At 47.2% G+C, this 24,320-nt stretch overlaps 1 protein-coding gene across 2 annotated transcripts in view; it reads right to left on the bottom strand.

The window, feature by feature from the left end:
- The window catches only part of LIMD1 (LIM domain containing 1), an 83,592-nt gene that overhangs the window by 35,333 nt on the left and 23,939 nt on the right, over positions 1-24,320 (bottom strand). Inside the window, exon 2 of one of the 2 annotated variants that reach the window (XM_053598590.1) lies at positions 8,764-8,865. The exons of the other annotated variant lie outside the window; for it this stretch is intronic. Within the exon in view, the coding sequence (XP_053454565.1) occupies positions 8,764-8,865 (102 nt within the window). The remainder of the gene's footprint in view (positions 1-8,763; positions 8,866-24,320) is intronic. 2 annotated transcript variants of the gene reach the window in all.

Genomic DNA, 24,320 nt, shown 5'->3' with positions numbered 1-24,320 from the left:
ATCCTCCCACCTCAGCCTTCCAAGTAGCTGGGACTAAGGTACCTGGCACCACACCTAGCTAATTTTTCTATTTTCAGTAAAGAGTATAAAAAAATAAAAGCTTCACTGATAATTTCTTACCATTAAGTGAACTCTGGTTACAAAGATTTAGGAACTAGAGACTTTACACACACTGTCCAATATAGGAGCCACTAGGCACATATTGCTATTTAAATTTAAGCCTTAGTTAGAACAAACTAAAATAAAAAATGCAGGGCGGCACCTGTGGCTCAAAGGAGTAGGGCGCTGGCCCCAAATGCCGGAGGTTGAGGGTTCAAACCCAGCCCCGGCCAAAAAAAAACTGCCAAAATAAATAAATAAATAAAAATTAAAAAATGCAGTTCCTCAGCCACACTAGCTACATTTCAAGTGCTCAAGGGCCACAGGTGGCCAGTGGCTGCTAAATTGGATGGTGGCGGCGTAGTGTGCAGGAGGGAGTCTCAAGAGCTGAAATGAAATGAAAGCCAAGACGACCAGGCAGTCAGGCCAAGAGCAGGGACACGGCCAGGCTCCCAGCCAACGGCATCAAACCCCAGGCTGCTCATCATGATGTGCAGATCTCAGGAATCAGGATTTCTGCAGAGGGAGCCCGTGACTGACACACGTACAGGGTGAAAACTGCTGGATGCGGTGGCAAGCACACGTGCTGTGGGTCACCTGCACCTGAACCCCATTTCCCCAACCCTGGCTGTGCAAGCACTAAGACCCCAAGTCTTCTTTTGTAGAACAAGTGTGGTTGGGGGGTCAAGTGAAGGGTGTGAGAAAACAGAGCAAATAAATGCGCCACAAACAGTGGCTCATGACAACAGACCGCGAACTGTGGGTGCGAACAAAACTGTTCGAGAAAGGACACAAGACAAGGAGGGAAGAAAGAGGGGAGGAGAAGGCAAGGAGGACGCTGAAGGGACCAGAGAGAGGGCAGAGATTCAAGAGCACATGTAAGAGACAGTGGGAGGAAGGGAGACTCCCACAGGGGGAGAGAGCCAGGGAGACCCGCGGGGCACCTTCCCAGCTGGAACAGGGTTCTGAACACGGCAAGAGGTCTTGCTCCCTGAGCCCAGCATCCTGCTCTGAGATGAGGCATCGCCGGGCGGCAGCAGCACGTGAAACGGAGTGTGGTCCCCGGTGTCTCAGTGCAGCTTGGTCTCTCCTTAGAGTTGAGGAGCTGGGACACCTTGGGTACCACAAGGTATCACTCTCGGTCTGGGATTATTGAGGGGAAAAGGTGTGTGTGCAAAGGTGCGGGGAATGCAGATGTGGCCATATAAGGGTGCAGGTGATAGCAAAGTTACCTTCTATGGTATTGCTGCAAGTTCCCATCCATCCCCCCCACCTCCCCCGCCTCTATTCATGGGATAGGCACGAGAAGTCTGCCTTTCTCCTGCTATCAGGGAATTCCTCGCCTCTGATGGGACTAAGAAAGTTTGACCCGGGAAGCTAAATCAGGGGCCAACCCCAGCACACCAGCAAAACTGGGTTTGGTAGAGACAAACCCAAGATGCTTCGATGACACACCAAGTGACAGTCGCCGTCTGCCCAGCCCTGGTCTATTTTGGTTGTTTCCTGCTCTCTCCCTCGCCCACCGATTTCCTTTGGTATCTGCCTACTCTTCCTTTCTCACATTCTTGGTCTTCAGCGTTTTTTCCTTAGACCCAGCTGACTCATTCAGCTCACACACAAAGGCTGAATACATTATGAAATACAGTAGAACCTCTTTAAGTTGGCCACCCAAGGGACTGTAACAAACTGGTCAACATAAGGAACTAGCCCTACTGCACTGCTAACGTACACCTGGCGCATGTCAGTCTATGAAATTCAGGCCAACTTAAGTAGGTGGTCTATGCAGGGAGGTGGTCAACTATGGAGGTTCTAATTTAATAGGCCAATTCACTGGCTCAGAATGCAGGACCAGAGGAACAAACCTCCAATCAAAGCCCTTGGTCTATTCCTCTCCTGTGGGTGCACCCACTATTGAATTCTGCCTCCCCTTTCCCCCATCCCAGGCCACTATCCTGAGAGTAACTCAGAACCCAGACTTTGCTGTCACACAACCCTGAGGTAGCAGCTGAACCTAAAAAGTCAAAGCAAGATCTCATGCTCAGAGGTTCCTGTCTTTGGCAGATATTCTCTCTAAGCACAGGTAATTTAACACCGTGGCTAAGAGCAAGGGCTATGGATTCATGCAGTCTTGGGTTCAAGTGCTGACCACACCACATACAGTGGCATAACCAACCACAAACTAAACTCTCCAAGCTTCTACCTATATGTTTGTGAATTGAGGGTAATAATAATGTGGAACTCACTAGGTTATTACAAGGATTTAGCGAGCCGCTGTGGGCTGAGGGTTATGTGGTGCCAGGCCCACAGAATGCTATAATGGAAAGCTCACCTATAAATCACCCATACGTGTCATGATGGCCATTTCAAGGAGGCAACCCCTCCTGAAAGAAAGACCGCCCTAGTTCAGACTTGACTAATTCTAAATGTGAGCATTCTCAGAGGCTTGGGTGCACAAGGTTGTTTACAAATCAACTGAAAAGGTAAAGCATTTAGAAAGGAGTATTTAGATTCTAAGAAAAACAAAATAGCTGAAAAGAACCTTCCAGTACTTCAGATGTCAACTTGCTGATAGGCTAATTCCCAAGCCTAGGAATAAACTCTATTCCACGCTGCAAGGCTTAGTCTAATTGTTTTATCTCCTCAAGTAGCAAATAGCACTTTGGAGTGTTCTAGATGCAGGCCGTTCACTAACTCAGACAGACTTTCCTGGACTGGGTCTCAGTGAACGAGATTTCACCATGAAACCTTCGCAGTCCTTAACAGGCACAGATACGTGGTTTTTGGGAGGTGGAATGAGCAGTGGTCTATGTTCTCGGTTTCACTATTCTTTTCCCCACTCAGGTTAACACACAGCAGCTAATTCCAGGCCTTGATTCACGCATCTCAGCATTTCCCCCGAGCAGACCCAGTCTGGCCCTTGGTAGCCTTCTGGGAAGGAAAACATGAGGTCTCTTTATCTAGTCCATCATTTCCCATCTCATATAGTCGAAAAAGTAATAGAGACCATGACATTGACATGGCAAATAGGTTTCACCTGGCTCCAGCATGGAATTTTAGTCTTTACGAGGTGAACAGTATCTTACTAGTTAGACCTAAAACTGCCCCAAAGGAGAACACGCAGACTTGTCTACTTTCTCCCTCATAGTCTATTCCAGAAGGTGCCAAAGAAAACACCACTTGACCCCACAGGTCAGCACACTGTTCCTTCCTCTTCATTCTACCTCCCTCAAGACACTAGCCTCTCCTTACAAGGGCCACGTGACACACGTGTGTGGATGCCAGCAAAGGCCACTCCTGGCCCCTCCACTGGCTTTTCCTCCCACTCCAGGGTGTGCCAACAGCTTCCCGGGCGTGTCCACTTGGGGACACAGCCACCTCAGGTGAGCAGAGACTACAGGGGATGAGCGCAGACCCACAGCACACATCTCCATGGCAACCAAATACTCATGGTCTAAGAGGCACGTTGAGAAAGAGGGAACATTAACAAACCACGCAAATGCCACACGCCACACCCTGCGCACTCACTTCCAGGGAAGAGCACCAAGGAAACAAGTCAGAAGGAGGGAGGTAAGGTGCACGCACGGAGACAGTCACCAGGCCGCAGGGAGTAACCCCAGACCCAGAGCGACTGGGCACAACTGAGGGAAGGTGCACGCAGGAGACAGTCACCAGGCCGCAGGGAGTAACCCCAGACCCAGAGCGACTGGGCACAACTGAGGGAAGGTGCACGCAGGAGACAGTCACCAGGCCGCAGGGAGTAACCCCAGACCCAGAGCGACTGGGCACAACTGAGGGAAGGTGCACGCACGGAGACAGTCACCAGGCCACAGGGAATAACTCCAGACCCAGAGCGACTGGGCACAACTGAGGGAAGGTGCACGCAGGAAACAGTCACCAGGTCGCAGGGAGTAACTCCAGACCCAGAGCGACTGGGCACAACTGAGGGAAGGTGCACGCAGGAGACAGTCACCAGGCCACAGGGAGTAACCCCAGACCCAGAGGGACTGGGCACAACTGAGGGAAGGTGCACGCAGGAGACATTCACCAGGCCACAGGGAGTAACCCCAGACCCAGAGCGACTGGGCACAACTGAGGGAAGGTGCACGCAGGAGACAGTCACCAGGCTGCAGGGAGTAACTCCAGACCCAGAGCGACTGGGCACAACTGAGGGAAGGTGCACGCAGGAGACAGTCACCAGGCCGCAGGGAGTAACTCCAGACCCAGAGCGACTGGGCACAACTGAGGGAAGGTGCACGCAGGGAGACAGTCACCAGGCCGCAGGGAGTAACTCCAGACCCAGAGCGACTGGGCACAACTGAGGGAAGGTGCACACAGGGAGACAGTCACCAGGCTGCTGGGAGTAACTCCAGACCAGAAAGACGGGGCACAACTCAGTTGACTACTGTGTTAACTATTAAATTAAAATGACTGAATTTGTGACATAATGTTAAATCAAAGTGGGTACAACATCGTATATACTATGATCATGACTCTTAAAAAATGTGTCATAATGCTAATAGAACAGGTTTCCTGTCTTTTAAATTTTCTTTATGGTTGTCATGTTGTTTTCACAGCGAAAATTGATGTAAATATGTCTGTGTCTTGTCAGAAGGTGGGGAAATGTTCATATCGGTGTAGGGCAGCGGTTTTCAACCTATGGGTCACGACCCCTCCGTAACAATGAAAATACATCCTACATATCAGATAATTTACATTACAATTCATAACAGCAGCAAAATTACAGTTATGAAGTAGCAATGAAAATAATTTTATGGTTGGGGGTGACCACAACATGAGGAACTGTATTAAAAGGTTGCGGAATCGGGAAAGTTGAGAACCCCTGGTATAGGGGAAACCGCCACCTGTCAGGACCGCATGCAGGTAAAGGTTTGTCTCAGTACTGGTGGAAAATCTTGTAGCTTTTCAGAACACAGAGGATGTGAGGCCATCTCTCATTTCCAGCCATATCTCCCTTGGGAGCCTGTCGCCAGGACAGTGTCCCATCTCTAATGAGGTGTGTGGTTTTTCTGTCTGCCCCTCAGACTAGAGCTGTGGCTTCCAGAACCACTTAGCGGCAGTCTAGAATTACTCCTCAGACTCCTTATGATGCAGTCATTGTCCCTTTTGTTTCTGTGCTGATCTCTTTAGTGTGTGGGACAAGGACCAGGAAGCTGGTACCTCCAGCATATGATCCTGCTTATTATCTATATAAGTAACAAGCTGTCTGAACCTGAAAGTGGCTTGCTGTATCTTTACCAAACTAGTAAGGCCCTGGCTTGCCTTCTGAGTGCAAGCCTGAGGGTATCCCCACATTATGTTTAATGAAGCACCAAGGAAATCCAAGAAGTATGTGTGCACATGCATGAAATCTAGCTTTCAGTGTCAGATACATATATGGTGTTTTAAGCTAGATTTTTATCAATGAAATGGAAAAATAAGAAAACATGCATACACATATGTACTCAGAAATATGCTAACCAGGCTTCTCTTTAAATAATCAAAATATGGGAAAGAACAAAGAAAATACCCTGCTTTTGGCTTGGCTGAGTGGAAACAAATCAGAGGAGAGAGAACCAGAAAAATGGGGCAGTCTAAGGTAAGCCCACGTTCAGTGAGTCTGGAATCTGGCACCAGGTCTACTGCCAGGCTTGAAACCTTGAGAACTTCTCTTCCCTTCTCTGCCCCCATTTTCTCTTCTAAAAGCTACGATGGACAGACAGAGTGAGCCCCGGCCCCTAGCCATGCTGTCTCCATGGTGCCGAGGCTCACAGAGACACACTCGAGAGCCTGCAGAGCCAGAGCACAAAGCCCCCAGTGCCTCCTCCCTCTGCTGAAAAACAAGTTAAAGGGCAGCAATAAGTTAACCAAAGGCAAATTACTTCTAGTGTCCCTCTGAAATTGCTCAGGCACACGCCTGATCTCCAACTCCCCACTCCCCCCCATTGCTTCCTGTAACTGGAGGGGACACAAGACGCTCAAACAGCAGGAGAGTGTGCAGGCCCCACGGCACACAGCAATGCCACTGTGCCCGCTTCTGGACAGAGTCCCAGTCCTCATTCCTTCAGCAATTCTGTTTCAGGGCCCTGTTCTCTGAGCCACAGACAGTGTGGTTCACCGTCTCCATAATAACACTAACAAGAGAGAGGACTATGGCAAATTCAGGAGGAAAGTATCCTCCCTGCTAGGGGAGCAGGGAAGCCTTCCTGGAAAAGAAAGCATCTGAGTGGGTTTTCAGGTTGAATAGAATTTTAATGTTTAAAGTGTGATCAGAGTCATGGAAGTGGAAAAGAGAAATTGACTGTGATAGGAAGTAGGAAGTGGCAAGACAAGGACCAGACCAAAAAGTCCTTTAATACTGGACCAAGCAAAAACCAAAACCAGCTCTTCCTTAAGTTTATGATGATGATGCTTGTCACAATTTGAAACAAGATAAACTCATCCCATTAAGGAGCAGATGCAGGTAGAATCAACTGGCTCACTACAGCGGACTGCATGTTCACGTCCCCCTACAACTCATGCTGAAATGCTAACTTGCAAGATGACAGTATTAGGAGGTGGGGCCTTTAGGAAGTGATTAGGTCATGACAGCACAACCTTCAGAATGAGATTAGTACCCTTAAGAGACTCCTGAGAGCTCCCTTCCCTGTTCTAAGAAGTGAGGACACAAAGAGAAGATGGTCATCTATGAACCAGCCCTCCCCAGACTGCCAGCACCCTGATCTTGAACTTTCAGCCTCCAGAACAGTGAGAAATGAATTTCTGCTGTTGAGAAGCCACCCCTTCCATGGTACTTTGTTACAGCGGCCCAAAGAGACTAATACATTCATCATCAAGTTTTTCTTCTACAACAGCTTCCCCAGTTCAAATGGTAATTGCTTGAGGTGAAAAGTGGCCTCTACTTAGTATTTACTTTCTTTTCCTGGAAAACAGAGCAAATATTGAGAAACAGTTGCAGGAGTCAAGGTCAAAGATAAATGTTAAAAGAGGATGTGATCACAATTCTCATGAAGATAAAACATAAGCATGTGTCAAAGATTTTATTTCACTCATCATTTAATGAGGAAACCAATAAGATGTTACAACTGGAAAAATGCAAAGAACCACATGTATATAGGCCACCAAGAATAAATTTACTTATAATAGATGAAAAACTGGTCAGTCTCCACAGGGCAACAATCAGCTGCATCTCTAACCAGCCACAGTTTGCATTGCTATGACAAGAGTCACATGTGTTACCGTTAGTGATATTCTACAAATATGATATTCTACAAATAACAGAGTGTAACACAGCTCCAAGAAAGGCCCAGAGACTGAGAGGATCAGATTACTACACCACTCCAGATTTTCACTGAGGACACTCACTAGGTTTTTGGATACACCCCAAAGGCTTTCCCAATTTTTCTAAATAAAGGTTACTACTGATTGATGTACAATCTGTACATAAACTGTCAGACAATTTTAGGGAAATTGCAGTGAGGACTGAATTGAGGTTTAGAATGCAGGCATATACCTGGGCCACTGAGGCTTAGGGGGTTAGGAAACAGGTCTGTGTCCACTGGGTAACTTTCTACTGGAATGAGAAGATGTCTGACTGTGCGGCACCAGCCGTGAGCACACGCCTCTTCTTCCTCCTCCTTCAGGAGGCTTCCACAGTGAAGAGTCTGGCACTAAACCAGTGGTGCTCATGCCTGACCGCACCCTGGAAGTACCTGAGCAGCTCTGAAAAAATACACTTGCCCCACTCTAGAAATTCCACCCCTAGAGCTTCTGATTCTATTGGTTGGGGCAGGGCTGAGCATCTCTGTTTTTTTAAATCTCCCCAAGAGATTCTAATGAGCAGCCAGGATTGAGAACCACCAGGCCAGATGGTAAGAAAGACACTTTGACCCTGATAACTCTGTGACTTTGCTGTAACACTTCCTTTTCACTGAGAGCTGCTAGCCATGGTACAAAATTGAAGCATATCAGCAGGAAATTTTCCAAAAATGCTCCTCAAAATTAATCTTTGTAGAAAGCAGTGAACAAGCACAATTCGTGATCTGGTCATAATTGGCAGACATCTTACAATGTGATAGAATCTTCCACTGGGCACAGTTGCCGTCAATACAATTCAGTCTCCCGATTTACTGCTTTAATCAAAACACGTGTCCAGGGCAGAGATGCCCACAAGTGTGAGCTAACAGGCACCAGCACACATGTGGTGTGCACACACTCACACCTCATGCTCATACAACAGCCTCCAAAGACGGGGAGGTCAAAGATTATAAAGTAGCCCATCTCACACTGGGGTAACTGACTGATAAATCGCTTTTGGTGGCCTGGTCCCCACAGTGGGGGAGGTATCTGACAACAGGGAAGACATGGAAAATCTCAGAGCTTCCCCTAATTTCTGAGACCTCTGCTATGCGTTACAAACTTGATATTATTAGGGAGCCCTCTGGACCTACCTGACTTATCACCAAAGTCACAGGCAATCTTTGGCACTTTGTGATAAGTCACCTTACTCTGATTGGCCTTGTGTTGATGGTAAGAAACTCTGCTCTACAGGATACTGCCTTTCTGCAGGACCATGGAGGCGGCAGACAAGTGTCTCCAGGAAAGATGCTGCTCCCTCTGTCAGTCTGCACACTCCTCCCCACCCCCACAACCCCTGCCCACACTTACTGCAGGCTGCACAGGTGAAACACGTATCGTGGTAGAGGTTCCCCATGGCCTGGCAGGCCTGGCTGGCCCCATACACCCCTTTGCTGCATTTCACACAGGCTCCTGCAAGGACAAGAACACACCAGCGAGTGAGGAGGGAACCAGTGTAAACTGAGTCACAGAAAAGCCCATCACCAAATCCCGTGCATTACTCCTTTGAAATACTTTTGCTCACTCTCCCTCTTTCACCATTTCAACTATCAGTCCTTTCAGCTGCAGAATATAGCCACCAGGCTGGGCTGCACGCCCCGTCGTCCTTACCCCACCCCTGCTGTCCACCACACCGCCATGCTGAAGTTGAGAATACAGGCCAGGTGCATTGGTTCACGCCTGTAATCCAAGCACTTTGAGAAGCTGAGAGGGGTAGATTGCTTGAGTTCAGGAGTTCAAGACCAGTCTGAGCAAGAGTGAGACCCCCATCTCTACTAAAAATAGAAAAACTAGCCAGGCATTGTGGGGGGTGCCTGTGGTCCCAACCACTTGGGAGGCTGAGGCAAGAGGTTGAGGTTGCTATGAGCTATGATGCCACGGCACTCACCCAGGGCAACTGAGTGAGATGCTGTCTTAATAAATAAATAAATACATAAAGTTTAGAATACCTTGGCATGGTCAACCCACTCTCTTGCCCAGAGCTTCCAAAGGCCCCCACAATTGATAAGACAAAGTCCAAAAAAACTGCACCATGACTATTAATATGCAGGCAATTTCAACTAAAATTATTTCCTTTACTTCTCAATGAGAACCACCAACTAGGATTTATTATTCTTACCTTCTACAACAGCAACAGACCCCAAGCCCCAGGTTTGTCGGACTACAAGCCAGTGCTCTTCTCTGCCCTTCCAGCACCAGCCCCACATGCCCAGACAGGCCCTTTGCTGAGGAGCCCTGCCTAGTCACCCCACTCCTGCCCTATGTCCATCACATCCTGACTCCTTCCTCTACCTCGCCAGCTCTCTGGCTCTGAATACAACTTCATGAACCAGGGATTAAAAGAGCCAGGTTCTAACCTTGAGCCTCCCACCCCCTTACTACTCTCACGTGGTTTGGGTTAGCCTGTTAGCGCCTCTGAATGTTGGTTCCTTAATTAGGAAACAGGTTAGTTCCACCTGCCCTGCCATGTTCCCAGGAGCAACAGTAGAAAAAGGCTATTTTGTAAACCAAAAGTTTTAAAAAGAGTTCATCAGCCTCAACTGTGCCAACTGGGACACGTGCTGTAGAACTATAATCCCACAATTTACTAACTACATGACTAGGGTAGGTTATTTAAACTCTCTCTGATGTCAGGCTTTTTATCTACAAAGTGGAGGTACTAGTAGCCCATGCCCACTCTCAGGTTACTGTCAGAGAAAACATGAAAAGCGCGGGGCCCCAGGTTTGGGAAATGCGCAATAAACAGGCACATAAACAGCAAGGATGATAAGGTTCCGACATTCGGCAGGAAGTGGCTTCCACAGGAAATGAGCTCTCCAAGAATCTCCAGGCCTCCCGGGCTCCGGGAAGCTGGACATCTCTGTCTGGACCGGCCTAGAATCCCTGCAGGCTCTCCCCTGACAGTCAAACAAAACGACAGCAGCATTATGTAAATATTGCATAGTATTAAAAAAGAAGATTCAGGGCGGTGCCTGTGGCTCAGCGGGTAGGGCGCAGGCCCCATATACCAAGGGTGGCGGGTTCAAAAACCCAGCCCCAGCCAAACTGCAACGAAAAAACAGCCGGGCATTGTGGCGGGTGCCCGTAGTCCCAGCTACAAAAAAAAGAAGATTCGGGGAAGAGCATACCACAACATGGAGTGGTTTCTTTGAGTTGTTACAGCTTGTTTTACTTCTTTACACTTTCTGTAGTATTTAAAAAAAAAATTTTTTTTTACAGGAGAATAGGAGTTACTTCATAGCTGGAATAAAAGTCTAGTCTCAAAAAAGTAAACATATTTAAATATATAATGTTAAACTGTTTGGAAAATCAATTTTACACACACAAACATGAAAGAGCTGCCCCAGCACCCAGCAGGGTGACCCACTCTCATCCTCTGGGCAGCACGAGCTCAGGCCGCCTTTTCTAACTCTGGTTCCCATATGTCAGGCTGTTCTCAGGCTGCAAACCCCCAGCCTTCTGCCTACTGTGTTTCCGAGTTCATTTTTCAGATTGATAAATGGCATCACCATCAAAGGAAGGCTAAGCTAACACATCCTTCGTGAAATGCCTCCCACACCAACACATTCAAAGAGAAAGCACTACGCAAGGACCCTGAGCCCCTTCACCTACACCAGGTCTGCAGGGATGGCATTGTGTCAGCCAGGAAACTGCTGGAGGAATTCATGTATAGAAAGCTCAAGTATTGGTTATTTCTTCTTCTATCTCATCATTTTATTATAAAAATGTTTGAACATGCAGAAAAGCTGAGAGGACCATATAGGAAACATCTTTATACTCACCACCCCAATTCTATAATCGTCAACATTTTGCTATCCATCCCTCTACCAATCTGTATTATTTTTGATTCATTTCAAAGAAAGTTTCGGACTGCAGTCTACTTCACTTCTCAATACTTCATTCTCATTCATATCATTAACTAGCATTCATTATTTATTTGCTTACTTGTGTTTTCCTGGCAAGATTTACAGTGAAATACATAAATTATTAGTCTACCGTTCCATGACCTTTGACAAATAACCTAATTAACACATAGAGTATTTCCAACACCCCCAGAAACTTCCTATATTCCTTCTCCCCTCCATCGTCTCCTCAATGGTCATGAAATGCATGTGTGACCACGTGTGTGTCTGGGATAAGGCTACTGGACAGCTGGCATTTCTCCACCTAGTAAGCAGCAGAGTCAACAGACTGTCTCCATCACTATGAAACTGAAAGCATCGTGTAGTTCAAAAGCATCAACATTTCTTTCTTTTGAGACAGAGTCTCACTGTGTCACCCTTGGTAGAGTGCCATGGCGTCACAGCTCACAGCAACCTCAAACTCAGGCTTAAGCAATTCTCTTGCTTCAGCCTCTCAGGTAGCTGGGACTATAGGCACTCGCCACAACACCCGGCTATTTTTTGTTGCAGTTGTCATTGTTGTTTAGCTGGCCAGGGCTGGGTTTGAATCCACCCACTCCCACCACCCCACCCCACCCTGTTGTATGTGGCTGTCGCCATAACCTCTGTGCTATGGGCGCCGAGCCAGCATTTCTTCCTGTCTAATGATTTTATATACAACTTGGGCCACCTTCAAGGCAGAAAAATATCAGTTCTGGGTGAACTGTGTATCTTCACTGGCACTTTGGAGCTGTTGGTCCCACCAAGCAGTGAAATGGGAACACAGTGGAGGTTGGCCATTACCACTCATCTTTAAGGCCCAGGTAAGCAGGCTCCAAACCCTGGAAACCAGTGGTGCTCACAGCTGCTGCTGGGGGGCAGTAACAGTCACTACTGGCCCACGGTGGGCCAGCTGTGCCCTCTAGCCTTTGGGATCCAGTAGATGTGGAAGCAGTGGTGACAGTGGGCTCACCACTGGACACGGCACCTACCAGGTTTCTGGTTCCCGAGGCATCTGCCTGCCTCTCCTGTGAATGGTGAGCACCTCCAGAGTAGGGCCATGTCTTAACTGTGGCCTCTACAAGCACTCAAGCAGGCCAGTGTGAGTCAAACCACAGTCTGTGTAGCTCCTCGCACAGCCTTTTTCTCCTTCCTTCCCCCTGCCCTGGCACACACTCCCTTATATCTTGGGCACAGGCATGTGTCTCCCCTGGAAGCACCTTTCACAGAGGTTCAGGATCTTATTCATCTCTGAACACCCCGGCCACTGACGAAGGGCCAAGGGCACTCAGCGGACATACACAACACTGAGGGATGGATTCCAGGGATATCAGCTGAACACTGGCTACAGCCCCATTCAAATGCGATGATGGGGGAAATCTTTCTGAAAATATCAACTATCAGGCAATGGCAAGATATGAGTTATACAATTTGATGATGCTGATGTCTACCTGCAGACCACCCATCCCTGGTCAACTTGACCCTAAGCCTTTATAGCAAGCGACAAAAGCTAGCAGGTCAGGCATCAACAGACCACATTCAAAGCAGACTGCATGTAATGTTACACCAGCACACTCAGGAATATAATTCTGCTCACAAATGCAGCACAAAACCACCCCCAAATACAGCGCCACTTCCTCCCTGCTAGACACTGTGGCCAATGTAGAATCACTCATTTAGCCTACTCTAGAAATGCTGGCAGCAAAAACAGAAGGGCACAGGGGCTCAGCAGTCTAGCGTGATGAGCCCCCCAGTCCACCACCCACAGCATGAAGATGAGGAAGAGCAGCCTGCAGGACAGGCGACATGAATCCCACACGCCAGTGCAGTGCTGCCAGGCCAGGCTGAAGAAGCAGATGCACCTTGTTACAATTTGGGTGATCAAATGCGACCACCTCTCCCACCCTTGCTCTAAAGCAAATGGCAGGAAGATGGCCAGCATCTGCGAGTGGACACTGACAACATCCTGGGTCCCCTGGGACTTCCTGCCACTTTATCTCCCAATGGCAGGCCTTCCTCCTCTCTGCACCCTGGCCAGCTACACGCTCTTCTGATTTCCTCCCTCTGAAGCTGTGACCTGCTGCCTTCAGCCTCCCCCTCACTCTCCATCCCTGCAGCTGAGTCCTTTAGGCTACTGCAGGTCCCTTCTCACCACGCTGACCACCTCGCGCAGAGACAAAGCAAGGAAGGAAGTACTTGTGTTGGAACATCGGTCACGCGGGGAGTAAGTTCCCAGGAGGAACGAAGTGGGTAGGAAAAGCTTTGTCCTTGCAGTGTGTGGTAAATGGATAGAAAAGTACTTACTTCATGGACAGAAAATGTGGGATAAAATTATGTGCCTACTATGGGCCAGATCCTGAACTCAGAATTCTCAAACACTAAAGGAACTGCTGTCACCTCTGATCTAAATCCTGAGTTCTAGAAACGCCCTATGACTTGCTGAAGGTCGCACAGCAGGCAGGTAGGTATGAGAGATGGAATCTGAGCCCAGGTTCTAACTCAAAGGTCCCATTATCCCTGTCTGATATTCCTACCACACACAGGAGGCTATTCCTGCCCTTTTCCAGTAAAGAAAGGGCGCTCCTTCCTCGTCTCCAACACACTACACACTCAGGTATTCAGCCATGCTCTGGAGCCCCTACTGCTCCCCCTGGCCTGCCTTCCATTTGCTACATCCCATGCACACAAGGCCTTCTTTCTGCCTGGGACCTCAGCAAGGTAGACGGGGACCTCAGATCTTCCTGCCAGGGACACTATACCTCGGGACCTTCTGACTGTCGTTTGACAAATCAGAAGACCATTCATTCCCCCCACAAACACTTCTCCACCACTCAGTCAGAGCCAGGTTCTCTGCAGACGCTGCCAATGGGATGGAGAACAAGACGACTGCACTGTGTCCCTGGCCTCACGGAAACCAGACTCAGCCCCCCTGGCAGTGAGCTGTCCCGTCTGTCCAGTCACTAGATGACCAGGCTGAGGAAAGGCTCATGCTCAACAAGAAGGGAAAGAGGAGCAGCCAGTTAGCCCCCCCTGGGCTTTCCCAGGACCCTTCATGCCACAGGATTTTAAGGAAACACCCACTGTAAGAAAATGTCATCACATATTACTATAACGACCCAAGCTCAAAAACCAGGAGAGAAGCAAAAGGAATAAGGAATAAACTTTTAGGAGAAGAGAGAAGGGATGGGCATTTTTCCCCTGCTATTAGACTTATTGCCCCTTTAATCCGTTCTCAAGACTGCTGCCAGATTGACCTTTTTTAAAACAGCTGTAATGAGGTATAACTGACATAAAGTAAACTCTACCTATTTAAAGGGTAAACTCCAAAAAGTTTTCACATTTGTGGCCACCTGTGAAATCACCACTATCAAGATAGTGAATATACCCACCACCCCAAAGATCCACACGTCCTCACACATGCCTTTTGCAACCCTCCTCCTCACCTTCCTGGTCCTCCCCCCAGGCAACCACCGATCGGCCTTCCGTCATCACGGATTAGCTTGTACTTTCTGGTTTATACAAATGGAATCTGGAGTATGTGCTCTTCTTTATCTGGTTTCTTTCAGGCAGCATAATTATTTCGAGAGTCCCCCATGTTGTTACATGTGTGAACAGTTCATTCCTCTTTATTGCCACGTGGTGCTCCATCTAACAGAGTTACTATGTGGGGGTACTACGGTTTGTTTACCCAGTCACCTGCTGATGCACGTTTGAGTTGTTTCCAGTTGGGGCTGTTACAAATCCAGCTGCTATCAACACTTGTATACAAGTATTTGTATGAACACATATTGCCTTTTCTCTAAGTAAAGGCCTAGGAGTGGAATAGCTGGGTCTTAAGGTGATCATATGGCTAACTTTTAAGAAACTGCCAAACTCATCTAACCAGAAGAAAAAAAAAAAGATCGTTCTATCATACATTTGCACTAGATGGTTTACCACAGCTCAATTTATAATCGCCAAGATCACAACCTAAATGCCCACCAACCCAGGAATGAATTAACAAACTGTGGTATATGTATACCATGGAATATTATTCACCCACAAAAAGATGGAGACTTTATATATTGTGTGTTAACCTGGATGAAGTTGAAACATATTCTTCTTAGTAAAGTATCACAAGAAAAGAAAAGCAAGTATCCAATGTCCTCCATACTAATATGAAGCCCATAGACAATCTAATACTTGCCCACGTAAGAGAATTCAAGTTGGGGGGGGGAGGAACAAGAGAGGGAGAGTGGTACTCCCACTTGATGGGCACGACGTACGGCTATATGACACACGTTTTGGGTGCAGGACACAACTACACAAGGCATTCTACGTAACAAATGCAAATACTGTAACTTAGCTGTACCTTCACATTAACCTGAAATTAAAAACAAAAAACGAAGAAACTGCCAAACTTTACTAAAGAAGTTCTGCTACTTTACATTCCCACCAGCAGTCCATCAGCATTCTGATTTCTCCGTATTCTCACCAACTCTTGGTAAGGACAGTCTCTTTAATTTTATCCATTCTAGGATGTTATATAATGGCATCTCACTGCAGCTTCAATTTGCATTTCTCTAGTAACTAATGTTGTGTGAGCTTTTTTTCATTTGCTTATTTTCCAACTTTATCTTCTCTAGTGAAGTGTCTGTTCAGATATTTTGCCCTTTTTTTTTTTGAGACAGAGTCTCACTTTGTTACCCTGGGTAGAGTGTCATAGCATCATAGCCCACAGCAACCTCAAACTCTTGGGCTCAAGTTATTCTCTTGCTCAGCCTCCTGAGTAGCTGGGACTACAGGCGCCCACCATAACACCCAGCTGTTTTTTAGAGACAGGGTCTCACTCTAGCTCAGGATGGTCTCAAATTCATGAGCTCAAGAAATCCACCCACCTCAGCCTCCCAGTGTGCTAGGATCACAGGCATGAGCCACCACACTCAACCCCCATTCTTTTTTTATTGTTGAGTTGTAAGAACTCCTTATACGTGTGGATACAAACCCTTGATCAGATAGTGCTTTGCAAAGATTTTGCTAGAGTCCTACATACTCTAGCTGCATTGATCTCCTCAGACTCCTGGGTCCATTTCAACTCAGGGAGGCTGCCTGCCAGGCTTGGCCTCTCTTCTCCCTGCCTGTACCAAGGCCTGGATATTCACCCAAGCAGGAAGCTGGGGCAGACATTGGGCTCACCACGGTTGCTTCCTGTCTCAAGAATCACTGTCCTTTGCCTGGCATCCAGGGTCTTGAAAACCTCTGGCTCATGTATTCTGTCAATGCTTTTATTTTTTATTGTTTCAGGCACAAGGTTAATCCAAGCTCTGTTGCTCCATCTTCAGAAGACTATTTATTCCATATCACATATGCCAAGCACAATTTACGTTTCTTCGCTTAATAACAATCCTACCAAACACCATCATTTTACACATGAAGAAACTGAAGTCGAAAGATAAAGCAGAAAGTCAGTCTGACTCTACATCCGTGTTCTTTCCAGTCCACCCCATTGCACTTGTAAGAGGTGCTGAGGGGGTAACGGGGAGGAAAGGTTAGAGGGCCTCTGCCCATCCCCAAAATGTGGTGTCTTCATGCTTTGAGGGCACCAGCAAACTCACAGATCCACAGGCAGGAGCAGAGGTCTTTCTTGAGTGCAAACCCATCCTTCCCCACACAGAAATGTAGCCCTTGGGGTCCTGGGGATGGGGAAGCCCCAGAAGTCTGTGTGTCCAAGGCCTCTGCTTCATGGGACATCTGGGCAGCCTGAGCTCACTAGACTGGGATGGGGGTTCTTTTGATTTTTTAAACATGATATTTTACATTTTCGTATATTTCCTCCTGTTATTTTTTTTTTAATAGAATTTATTTTGTAGAGCAGTTCCAGGTTTACAGTAAAACTAAGCAGAAAATTCAGAGACTTCTCATATAATCCCGGCCCCATACACGGATGGCCCCGCTCACCATCAACACCCTCCATACACACACAGCGGGACGTTTGTGCCACTGAGGAACCGTCACTGACACGTCACCACCTGAAGTCTATAGTGTACGTTAGGGTTCATTCTCAGTGTTGAGTATTTTATAAGTGTGGACAAACACAGGACGTGTATCTTCCATTATAATACTATATAGACTAACTTCAGCGTCCAGACTAATTTCCAGTATGTGCCAGCTACTCATCCTTCCCCTCCAAACCCCTGGCAACCAATGATCTTTGTGACCTACCTATGGTTTTATCTTTTCCACAGCACCATGCAGCTGTGGTCACACAGCACCCAGCCTTTCCAGATGGGCTTCCTTCACTTGGCAGGTGCAGTCAAGGCTCTTACCTGTCTTTCCATGGCTTGCTAGCTCATTTCAGTGGAGTGCTGAATAGTACCACTGTTTATGCATCCATTCACCTACTGAAGGACACCTTGTCCAGTTTTGTCAATTATAAGTAAAGATGCTATAAATATCCATGAGCAGGTCTTTCTGTGGGCACAGTTTTCAAGTCCTTTGGGTATATCCCAAGGAGTGTGATTGCTGGATCATATGTATGAACACATTAGTGTTGTAAGAAGTGCCAATCTGCCTTCCAAAGTGCTTCTGGGAGATTCTTTTAAAAATTACACTATTACCGGGCGGTGCCTGTGGCTCAGTAGGTAAGGCACCGGCCCCATATACCGAGGTGGCGGGTTCAAACCCGGCCCCGGCTGAACTGCAACCAAAAAATAGCCGGGCGTTGTGGCGGGTGCCTGTAGTCCCAGCTACTCGGGAGGCTGAGGCAAGAGAATCGCTTAAGCCCAGGAGTTGGAGGTTGCTGTGAGCTGTGTGAGGCCACGGCACTCTACCGAGGGTGATAAAGTGAGACTCTGTCTCTACAAAAAAAAAAAAAAAAAATTACACTATTACCACAGGAAAGGGTAGGACCAGAGACAGCTTCCCATCTTAAAAGGTATGTAACAGGCAGCAACAATCTTCCAAGCATGGTTCAAACATTTCACCCTCCTCTCTTTTGTGGTTTGTGGTTTTTGCCAGGTAGGGTTAGTAGCACACCTCCTCACATCAATCAAACTGGGCTGTGTATTTTAGTAACGTGTGCTACTGTAACAAAATACCCGTGACTGGGTAATTTATAAAGAACAGAGATTTATTTCTTATAGTTCTAGAGGCTGCAAAGTCCAATGCTGAGGGGACTGTGCATCTGGCAAGGGCCTTCTTGCCATATTACCGGAGAGGAAGAAAGGGAGAGAGAGGCCAAAGAGCGTGTGCACGTACGCAAGAGTGAGCCCTTGCAGAAAGGAGCCAAACACATTCTTTTATCAGGAGCCCACTCCTGAAATAATGGCATCAATCCACTCATAAGGGTGGAGCCCTCAAGAGCCAATCACCTCTTAAAGAGCCCACCTCTCAGCACCATTGCATTGGAGATCAGGGTTCCAACACACAGAAAAGCACAGTGCCTCACAAGGAGATGCTAAATGAACACTGAAAAGCATTACAAAAGCCAGAGTCAGGGAGAGGTAGTCTAGGTTCAGGAAAAAGGTGAGACAGGGAAGACAGAGGCTTGTGCACAACTGTGGGGCAGTTAATGTGACAGCAATGACCCCCAGGGCTCTGGAGGTGACAGGAAGTGAAGCTCTGAACCGGGCAGTGTGGTGTTAGAAACAGAGGGACCAGAGAAGAGACCATGCACACCCCACCCAGCAGGCAGGGCTTGTAAGGGGCTGCAGAGGTTTGAGAACCAAGGTCCCCGAGAGGCTCCAAGTTTGTCACTGAGTGGTATGGCCCAGCAGGAGGACGGGAACCTTACCTCACACTCAACCTGCCCCTCTCACGCCGACTGCTCTCATCTGGGAAGCCATAGTTGTGTGGACCAGGTCCTAAGGCAGTTGTCCAGAGCTTTGTACACTGTTATCCACGTGACACAGAAGAAAAACTGGGTACCAAGTACAAACACTGCCAACACTGAGACTTACTATAACGCGATGTCTTTTAAGAAGCCTGAGCAACGTAAGAGGCCTGACGACGAATCTTCACATTTACCAGGGAAATTGGACATTTGGTTATTACTGTTGCCATCCCTGCTGTCATCACTGTCATCATCACTGTCATTTCAGTTCCACTGAACGGCACTGGTGAGGTACGAATCAGGCTGGCCTAACTGCGCACAGCAGTGGTTTTCACACACTTTAAACGGGTAGAAACTTTTCTCAAAAAGTGTCAGTGGAACCTCAAATATATGTAACAAACAAAAGAGAAACCACATGGTTTAGGGTGGGACAGAGCCCACTCTGCCTCCTGGAATGCCCCAGCCCCAAGCAGCGCTTCCAGCACCACAGCACAACTGATCAACTGCAGATACAACCCGGCCTGGCCTGGGCAGTGTTCCATGCGAAATAAGTTATCCCAAATTGGTATTAAATGATCTCCTGCACACCCAAAGCCAAAAAACAAATTTAGTTTAGGGTCATGGCATCTTCCTCACTCCCTCTGCAGAGGCCAGGTTTACAAACAGGGGGACAGCAAAGCAGCCTTAGAGGGCATTTCACTAGAATAGAATTCCTGTCTCCCCCCTGTCCACAGCCAGGCTGAGGACTTTGGAGACCATCTTCCAACTGAATCCACAGCCAGCCAGGGTGATGACCAGTCTGAGCCCTTGGCTGTGATGAAAGGTTTTAAATAAAAAGGCTCCATCAGGCTAGCCAAGTAGTGTGGCTGTGCCCCACTCCCCCAATCTCTTTCGTGACCACATCCATCTCAGTGAGGAAGAGAGGCTCCCATTTCCCCCACTAGAAATCATGTGGGGTCACATAGCCATGAACCACCTACTATGTGCTGAAAAGGGGGTGAGGCAAGGGTTAAGCTCCTGTCAAGTTCCGTGGCTACCCTAGAAGGGGGCAGACCTGCCTGGAGCATATTTTCGTGAGTTTTTCCCAGCAGGACTTGAGCAAGTACTTTCTCAGTCTGTGGATCTGGGCAGCTCTGCGCATCAACGGGTTCTGGAAGTGGGGCCAAGTCCTTGGGGCAGAGCTGGACCAATGATCCCAGGAATAGTCCTCCCCCAACCACCCCATAAGCTCATAAAAAATCTCCAGGGGTGGTTGGTGTGGGGCTCCTGACTAGTATGCAAATCAGAGCACCACTTCTCAAGTCCAGCTGTACAGAATCAAGGTGCAGGTCCCAAAAGGACCCCAAGAGACTGGTTCCCATCCCTAGAAGAACAGCCAATCCTCCCAGCTGATTCTCGCATACAGCCGGGGATGAGAACCATACCTGGAGCTAGTGCCACATGCGGTGTCCTACCTGGCTCCCCTCCCTCTGCCCTCTCTCCCACACGCTCTGCAGTTCCTGAGTCACTGGGTAAAGCCATCACCAAGCCACAAAGGAAGTATTTAAGGCCATTCTGGGCTATGGGGTCATTGCACCAGTCTACTTTCTTCACTCTGAAGCTGCCACTAAAACACACATGGCCTCAAAACCAGGGATGGGCTCACTTCATTGCAGTGGGAAAGGAAGTTTCTAACACGATTTCCCAATCACTATAAGCCTGAGCTTGTCACCTGCAGGTGCACTACTGTTTCCTGGCCTAAATGACTTTCCGCCTCCACTCTCCAGAGGAACAAGGAGTTCAGGGGATCCCTGAGCAAACCCTGCACCCCACCCCCCCACTCCTACATTAGGCCTGCCTACACCCAGCGCCAGGGCACCGCTGCCATGCAGCTTCTGGTCATGGCCTTCTCTCTGGCCTTCCTCTCTTTCCTAATGAGGCCCTTCACTTCCAGGCTCTTCACGCAGAGGACACTGATCTTTCTCAACTCTAATCTGAAATAGGAATAGCCAATCAGCATTGGAAAAGATGTTCTACATTGCATGAAGTCAAATGCAAAGAGGTGATGCCACTTGTCACTTACTGACAGGCAAAGGTACAAGATAATAATAACAGCATCACTGACGTATAAAGAAAAGTACGCTATCAGGTGATCTGAGTGAAAGTATAAACATGGACAACCCTTCTGGAGGGCAGTTTGCCAAGATGTATCAAAAACCTTTTCAAAAGTTCACACCATTTGGCCGAGTATGGTAAGTAGACCTTCTGATCTGTGGTGTAGACCTTCTGATCTGTGGTTTTGCTTTCCATGGGCTCAGCTGTGGTCACTGTTGTCCAAAATTAGGTGGGTATGGTATAGTGAGATAATTTAAGAGAAAAAGAGACAACATTTACGTAATTTTTATTATACTATATTGTTTTCATTGTTCTATTTTATTAGTGTTGTTGTTAATCTCTTACTGTGCCTAATTTATAAATTAAATTTTAGTATAGCTATGTCTGTACAGTAAAAAACATAGTGTAGAGAAGGTTTCAGTGCATCCAGTTTCAGGTATGCACTTAGGGTCTTGGAATGTATCCTCCATGGACATAGGGGAGAATACCGTAATTTAACAGTATTTTGCATAAGGTAAAAAAAGCAAAGATGCTCCCAATATTGAACATGCAGAGAGACAGCAAGTGAGCGGTTGCCCAGCGATGTGGGCAAGGGGAGCAGGGAGGGATTGCCAATGGGTACAGGGTTTCTTTGGGGAGTGATAAAAATATTCTAAAATTAGAGAGTGGTAATGGTTGCACAACTCTGTGAAGATACTAAAAACCACTAAATTGCATAATTTCAAAGGATAGCTTTATGGTGTGTGAATTATACCTCACTAAAGCTATTACTTTAAAAAATGTGGTAGCTCAGCACCTGTAGCTCAAGGTGGCTAAGGCACCAGCCACATACACCAGAGCTGGGGGGTTCGAATCTAGCCTGGGCCTGCCAAACAATAATGACAACTACAACCAAAAAATAGCCAGGTGTTTGGTGGGTGCCTGTAGTCCCAGGTACTTTGGAGGCTGAGGCAAGAGAATTGCTTAAGCCCAGGAGTTGGAGGTTGCTCTGAGCTGTGACACCATGGCACTTTACCCAGAATGACAGATTGAGGATCTGTCTCAAAAAAAAAAAAAAAATGCAAGACTACTTATTAAAATATTATTAGAACACTTAAATGTGAAAAATCAGAAATAATATAAATACCAAAATAGGGAGGTAAAGTTAAATACTTTACAATTTTTAAAAATCATATTCTATAGGCTGTGTGCTGTAGCTCCGTGGTTAGGGTGCCGGCCACATGCACCAGGGCTGGTGGGTTCAAACCCAGCCTGGGCCTGCTAAAACAGAACAAAATTGCTGGGCGTTGTGGTGGGCACCTGTAATCCCAGCTACTCAGCTACTAGAGAGGCTGAGGCAAGAGAATTGCTTGAGCCCAAGAGTTTGAGGTTTGAAACTCTGTCTCAATTTAAAAAAAAAACTCATATTCTATAGCAATGTTTCCTAATAGAACTTTTTCTGTAAAAATGAAAATGTTCTATTCTGCAGTGTACAAAATGACAGCTCAACTGGCTGCTGAGTATTTGAAAGGCAGCCGACACAAAAAAAAAGGTGAATTTTACAGTTTATTTCAATTTTAAATTTTAAGTAGTCACCTGTTCTGGGGTATCATTTCATGACATAAAAACGTTCATAATGCAATGTTAAATGAAAAAAGGGGGAGGTAACCGCCGCACAGTATGTGCCACACTGGTTGTTCTCTACTCTGTTTTGAAGTAAACACATAAAGACATGACCATAAGGATGAACACCAATTGTAACTTGGAGACGTTCAGACTCCTCAGAACGTCTTTCAGCCTAACAACCTGCCCTCCCCAGTGCACAGAGAGCCAGCACCCCACCTATATGCGGACCCATTGACCTTAGAGGGCTTCTCAAGTGATTTTAGACTTATAAAAACACTATAGAACTAGTACAAAGACTTCCTACGTACCCTTCCCCAAACTTCCCAAATGTTAACATCTTGCCTGACCACAGTGCAATTACCAAAAGTCAGGAAATTAATATCTCTATAATACATACTGGTACATACGTATGTATGTAACACATATAATATATACTAATCTACAGACCTTACTCAAATTGTGCCAACTGTCCCACAAATGTCTTTTTTTTTTCTAGAGCAGTATCCAACCCTGGAACTAAATCTACATGTTTATTTGTCAAGTTTCTTGGTCTCCTTTAATCTGGGACAGTTCCTCAGTCTTTCTTTATCTTTTGTGACCTGACCCTTTTGAAGAGTATTGTTCAATTATATGGTACACTGTCCCTCAATTTGGATTTGTCTAATGTTTCTTCATGGTCAGAAGAAGTTATGTGTTTCTGGCAAGAATACCCAGAAGTGATGGTGTGCCCTCTTCAGAGCAGCACATCACATCAGGGTGTACATGGGATCAGCACATCAGGGAGTACATGGAGTCAGCACATCATGTCAGGGTGTACTCAGGGTCAGCACATCACATCAGGGTATACACGGGGTCAGCACACCACATCAGGGTGTACACAGGTCAGCACATCAGGGTGTACATGAGGTCAGCACATCACATCAGGGTGTACACGGGGTCAGCACGTCAGGGTGTACACAGGGTCAGCACGTCATGGTGTACACAGGGTCAGCACATCACATCAGGGTGTACACAAGGTCAGCACGTCAGGGTGTACACAGGGTCAGCACGTCATGGTGTACACAGGGTCAGCACATCACATCAGGGTGTACACAGGGTCAGCACATCAGGGTGTACACGAGGTCAGCACATCATATCCGGGTGTACAGAGTGTCAGCATGACAGGGTGTACACAGGGTCAGCACATCAGGTGTACACAGGGTCAGCACATCATGGTGTATACAGGGTCAGTACATCACATCAGGGTGTACACAGGGTCAGCACATCAGGTTGTACATGAGGTCAGCACATCACATCAGGGTGTACACAGGGTCAGCACAACAGGGTGTACACAGGGTCAGCACATCAGGTGTACACAGGGTCAGCACAACAGGGTGTACACAGGGTCAGCACATCAGGTGTACACAGGGTCAGCATGTCATGGTGTATACAGGGTCAGTACATCACATCAGCGTGTACACAGGGTCAGCACGTCATGG

Source organism: Nycticebus coucang, chromosome 8 (assembly GCF_027406575.1).
Source record: "Nycticebus coucang isolate mNycCou1 chromosome 8, mNycCou1.pri, whole genome shotgun sequence".
NCBI lineage: Eukaryota > Metazoa > Chordata > Mammalia > Primates > Lorisidae > Nycticebus > Nycticebus coucang.
The sequence above is the reverse complement of the archived record's forward strand: the minus strand, read 5'-3'. Positions and strand labels throughout refer to the sequence as shown.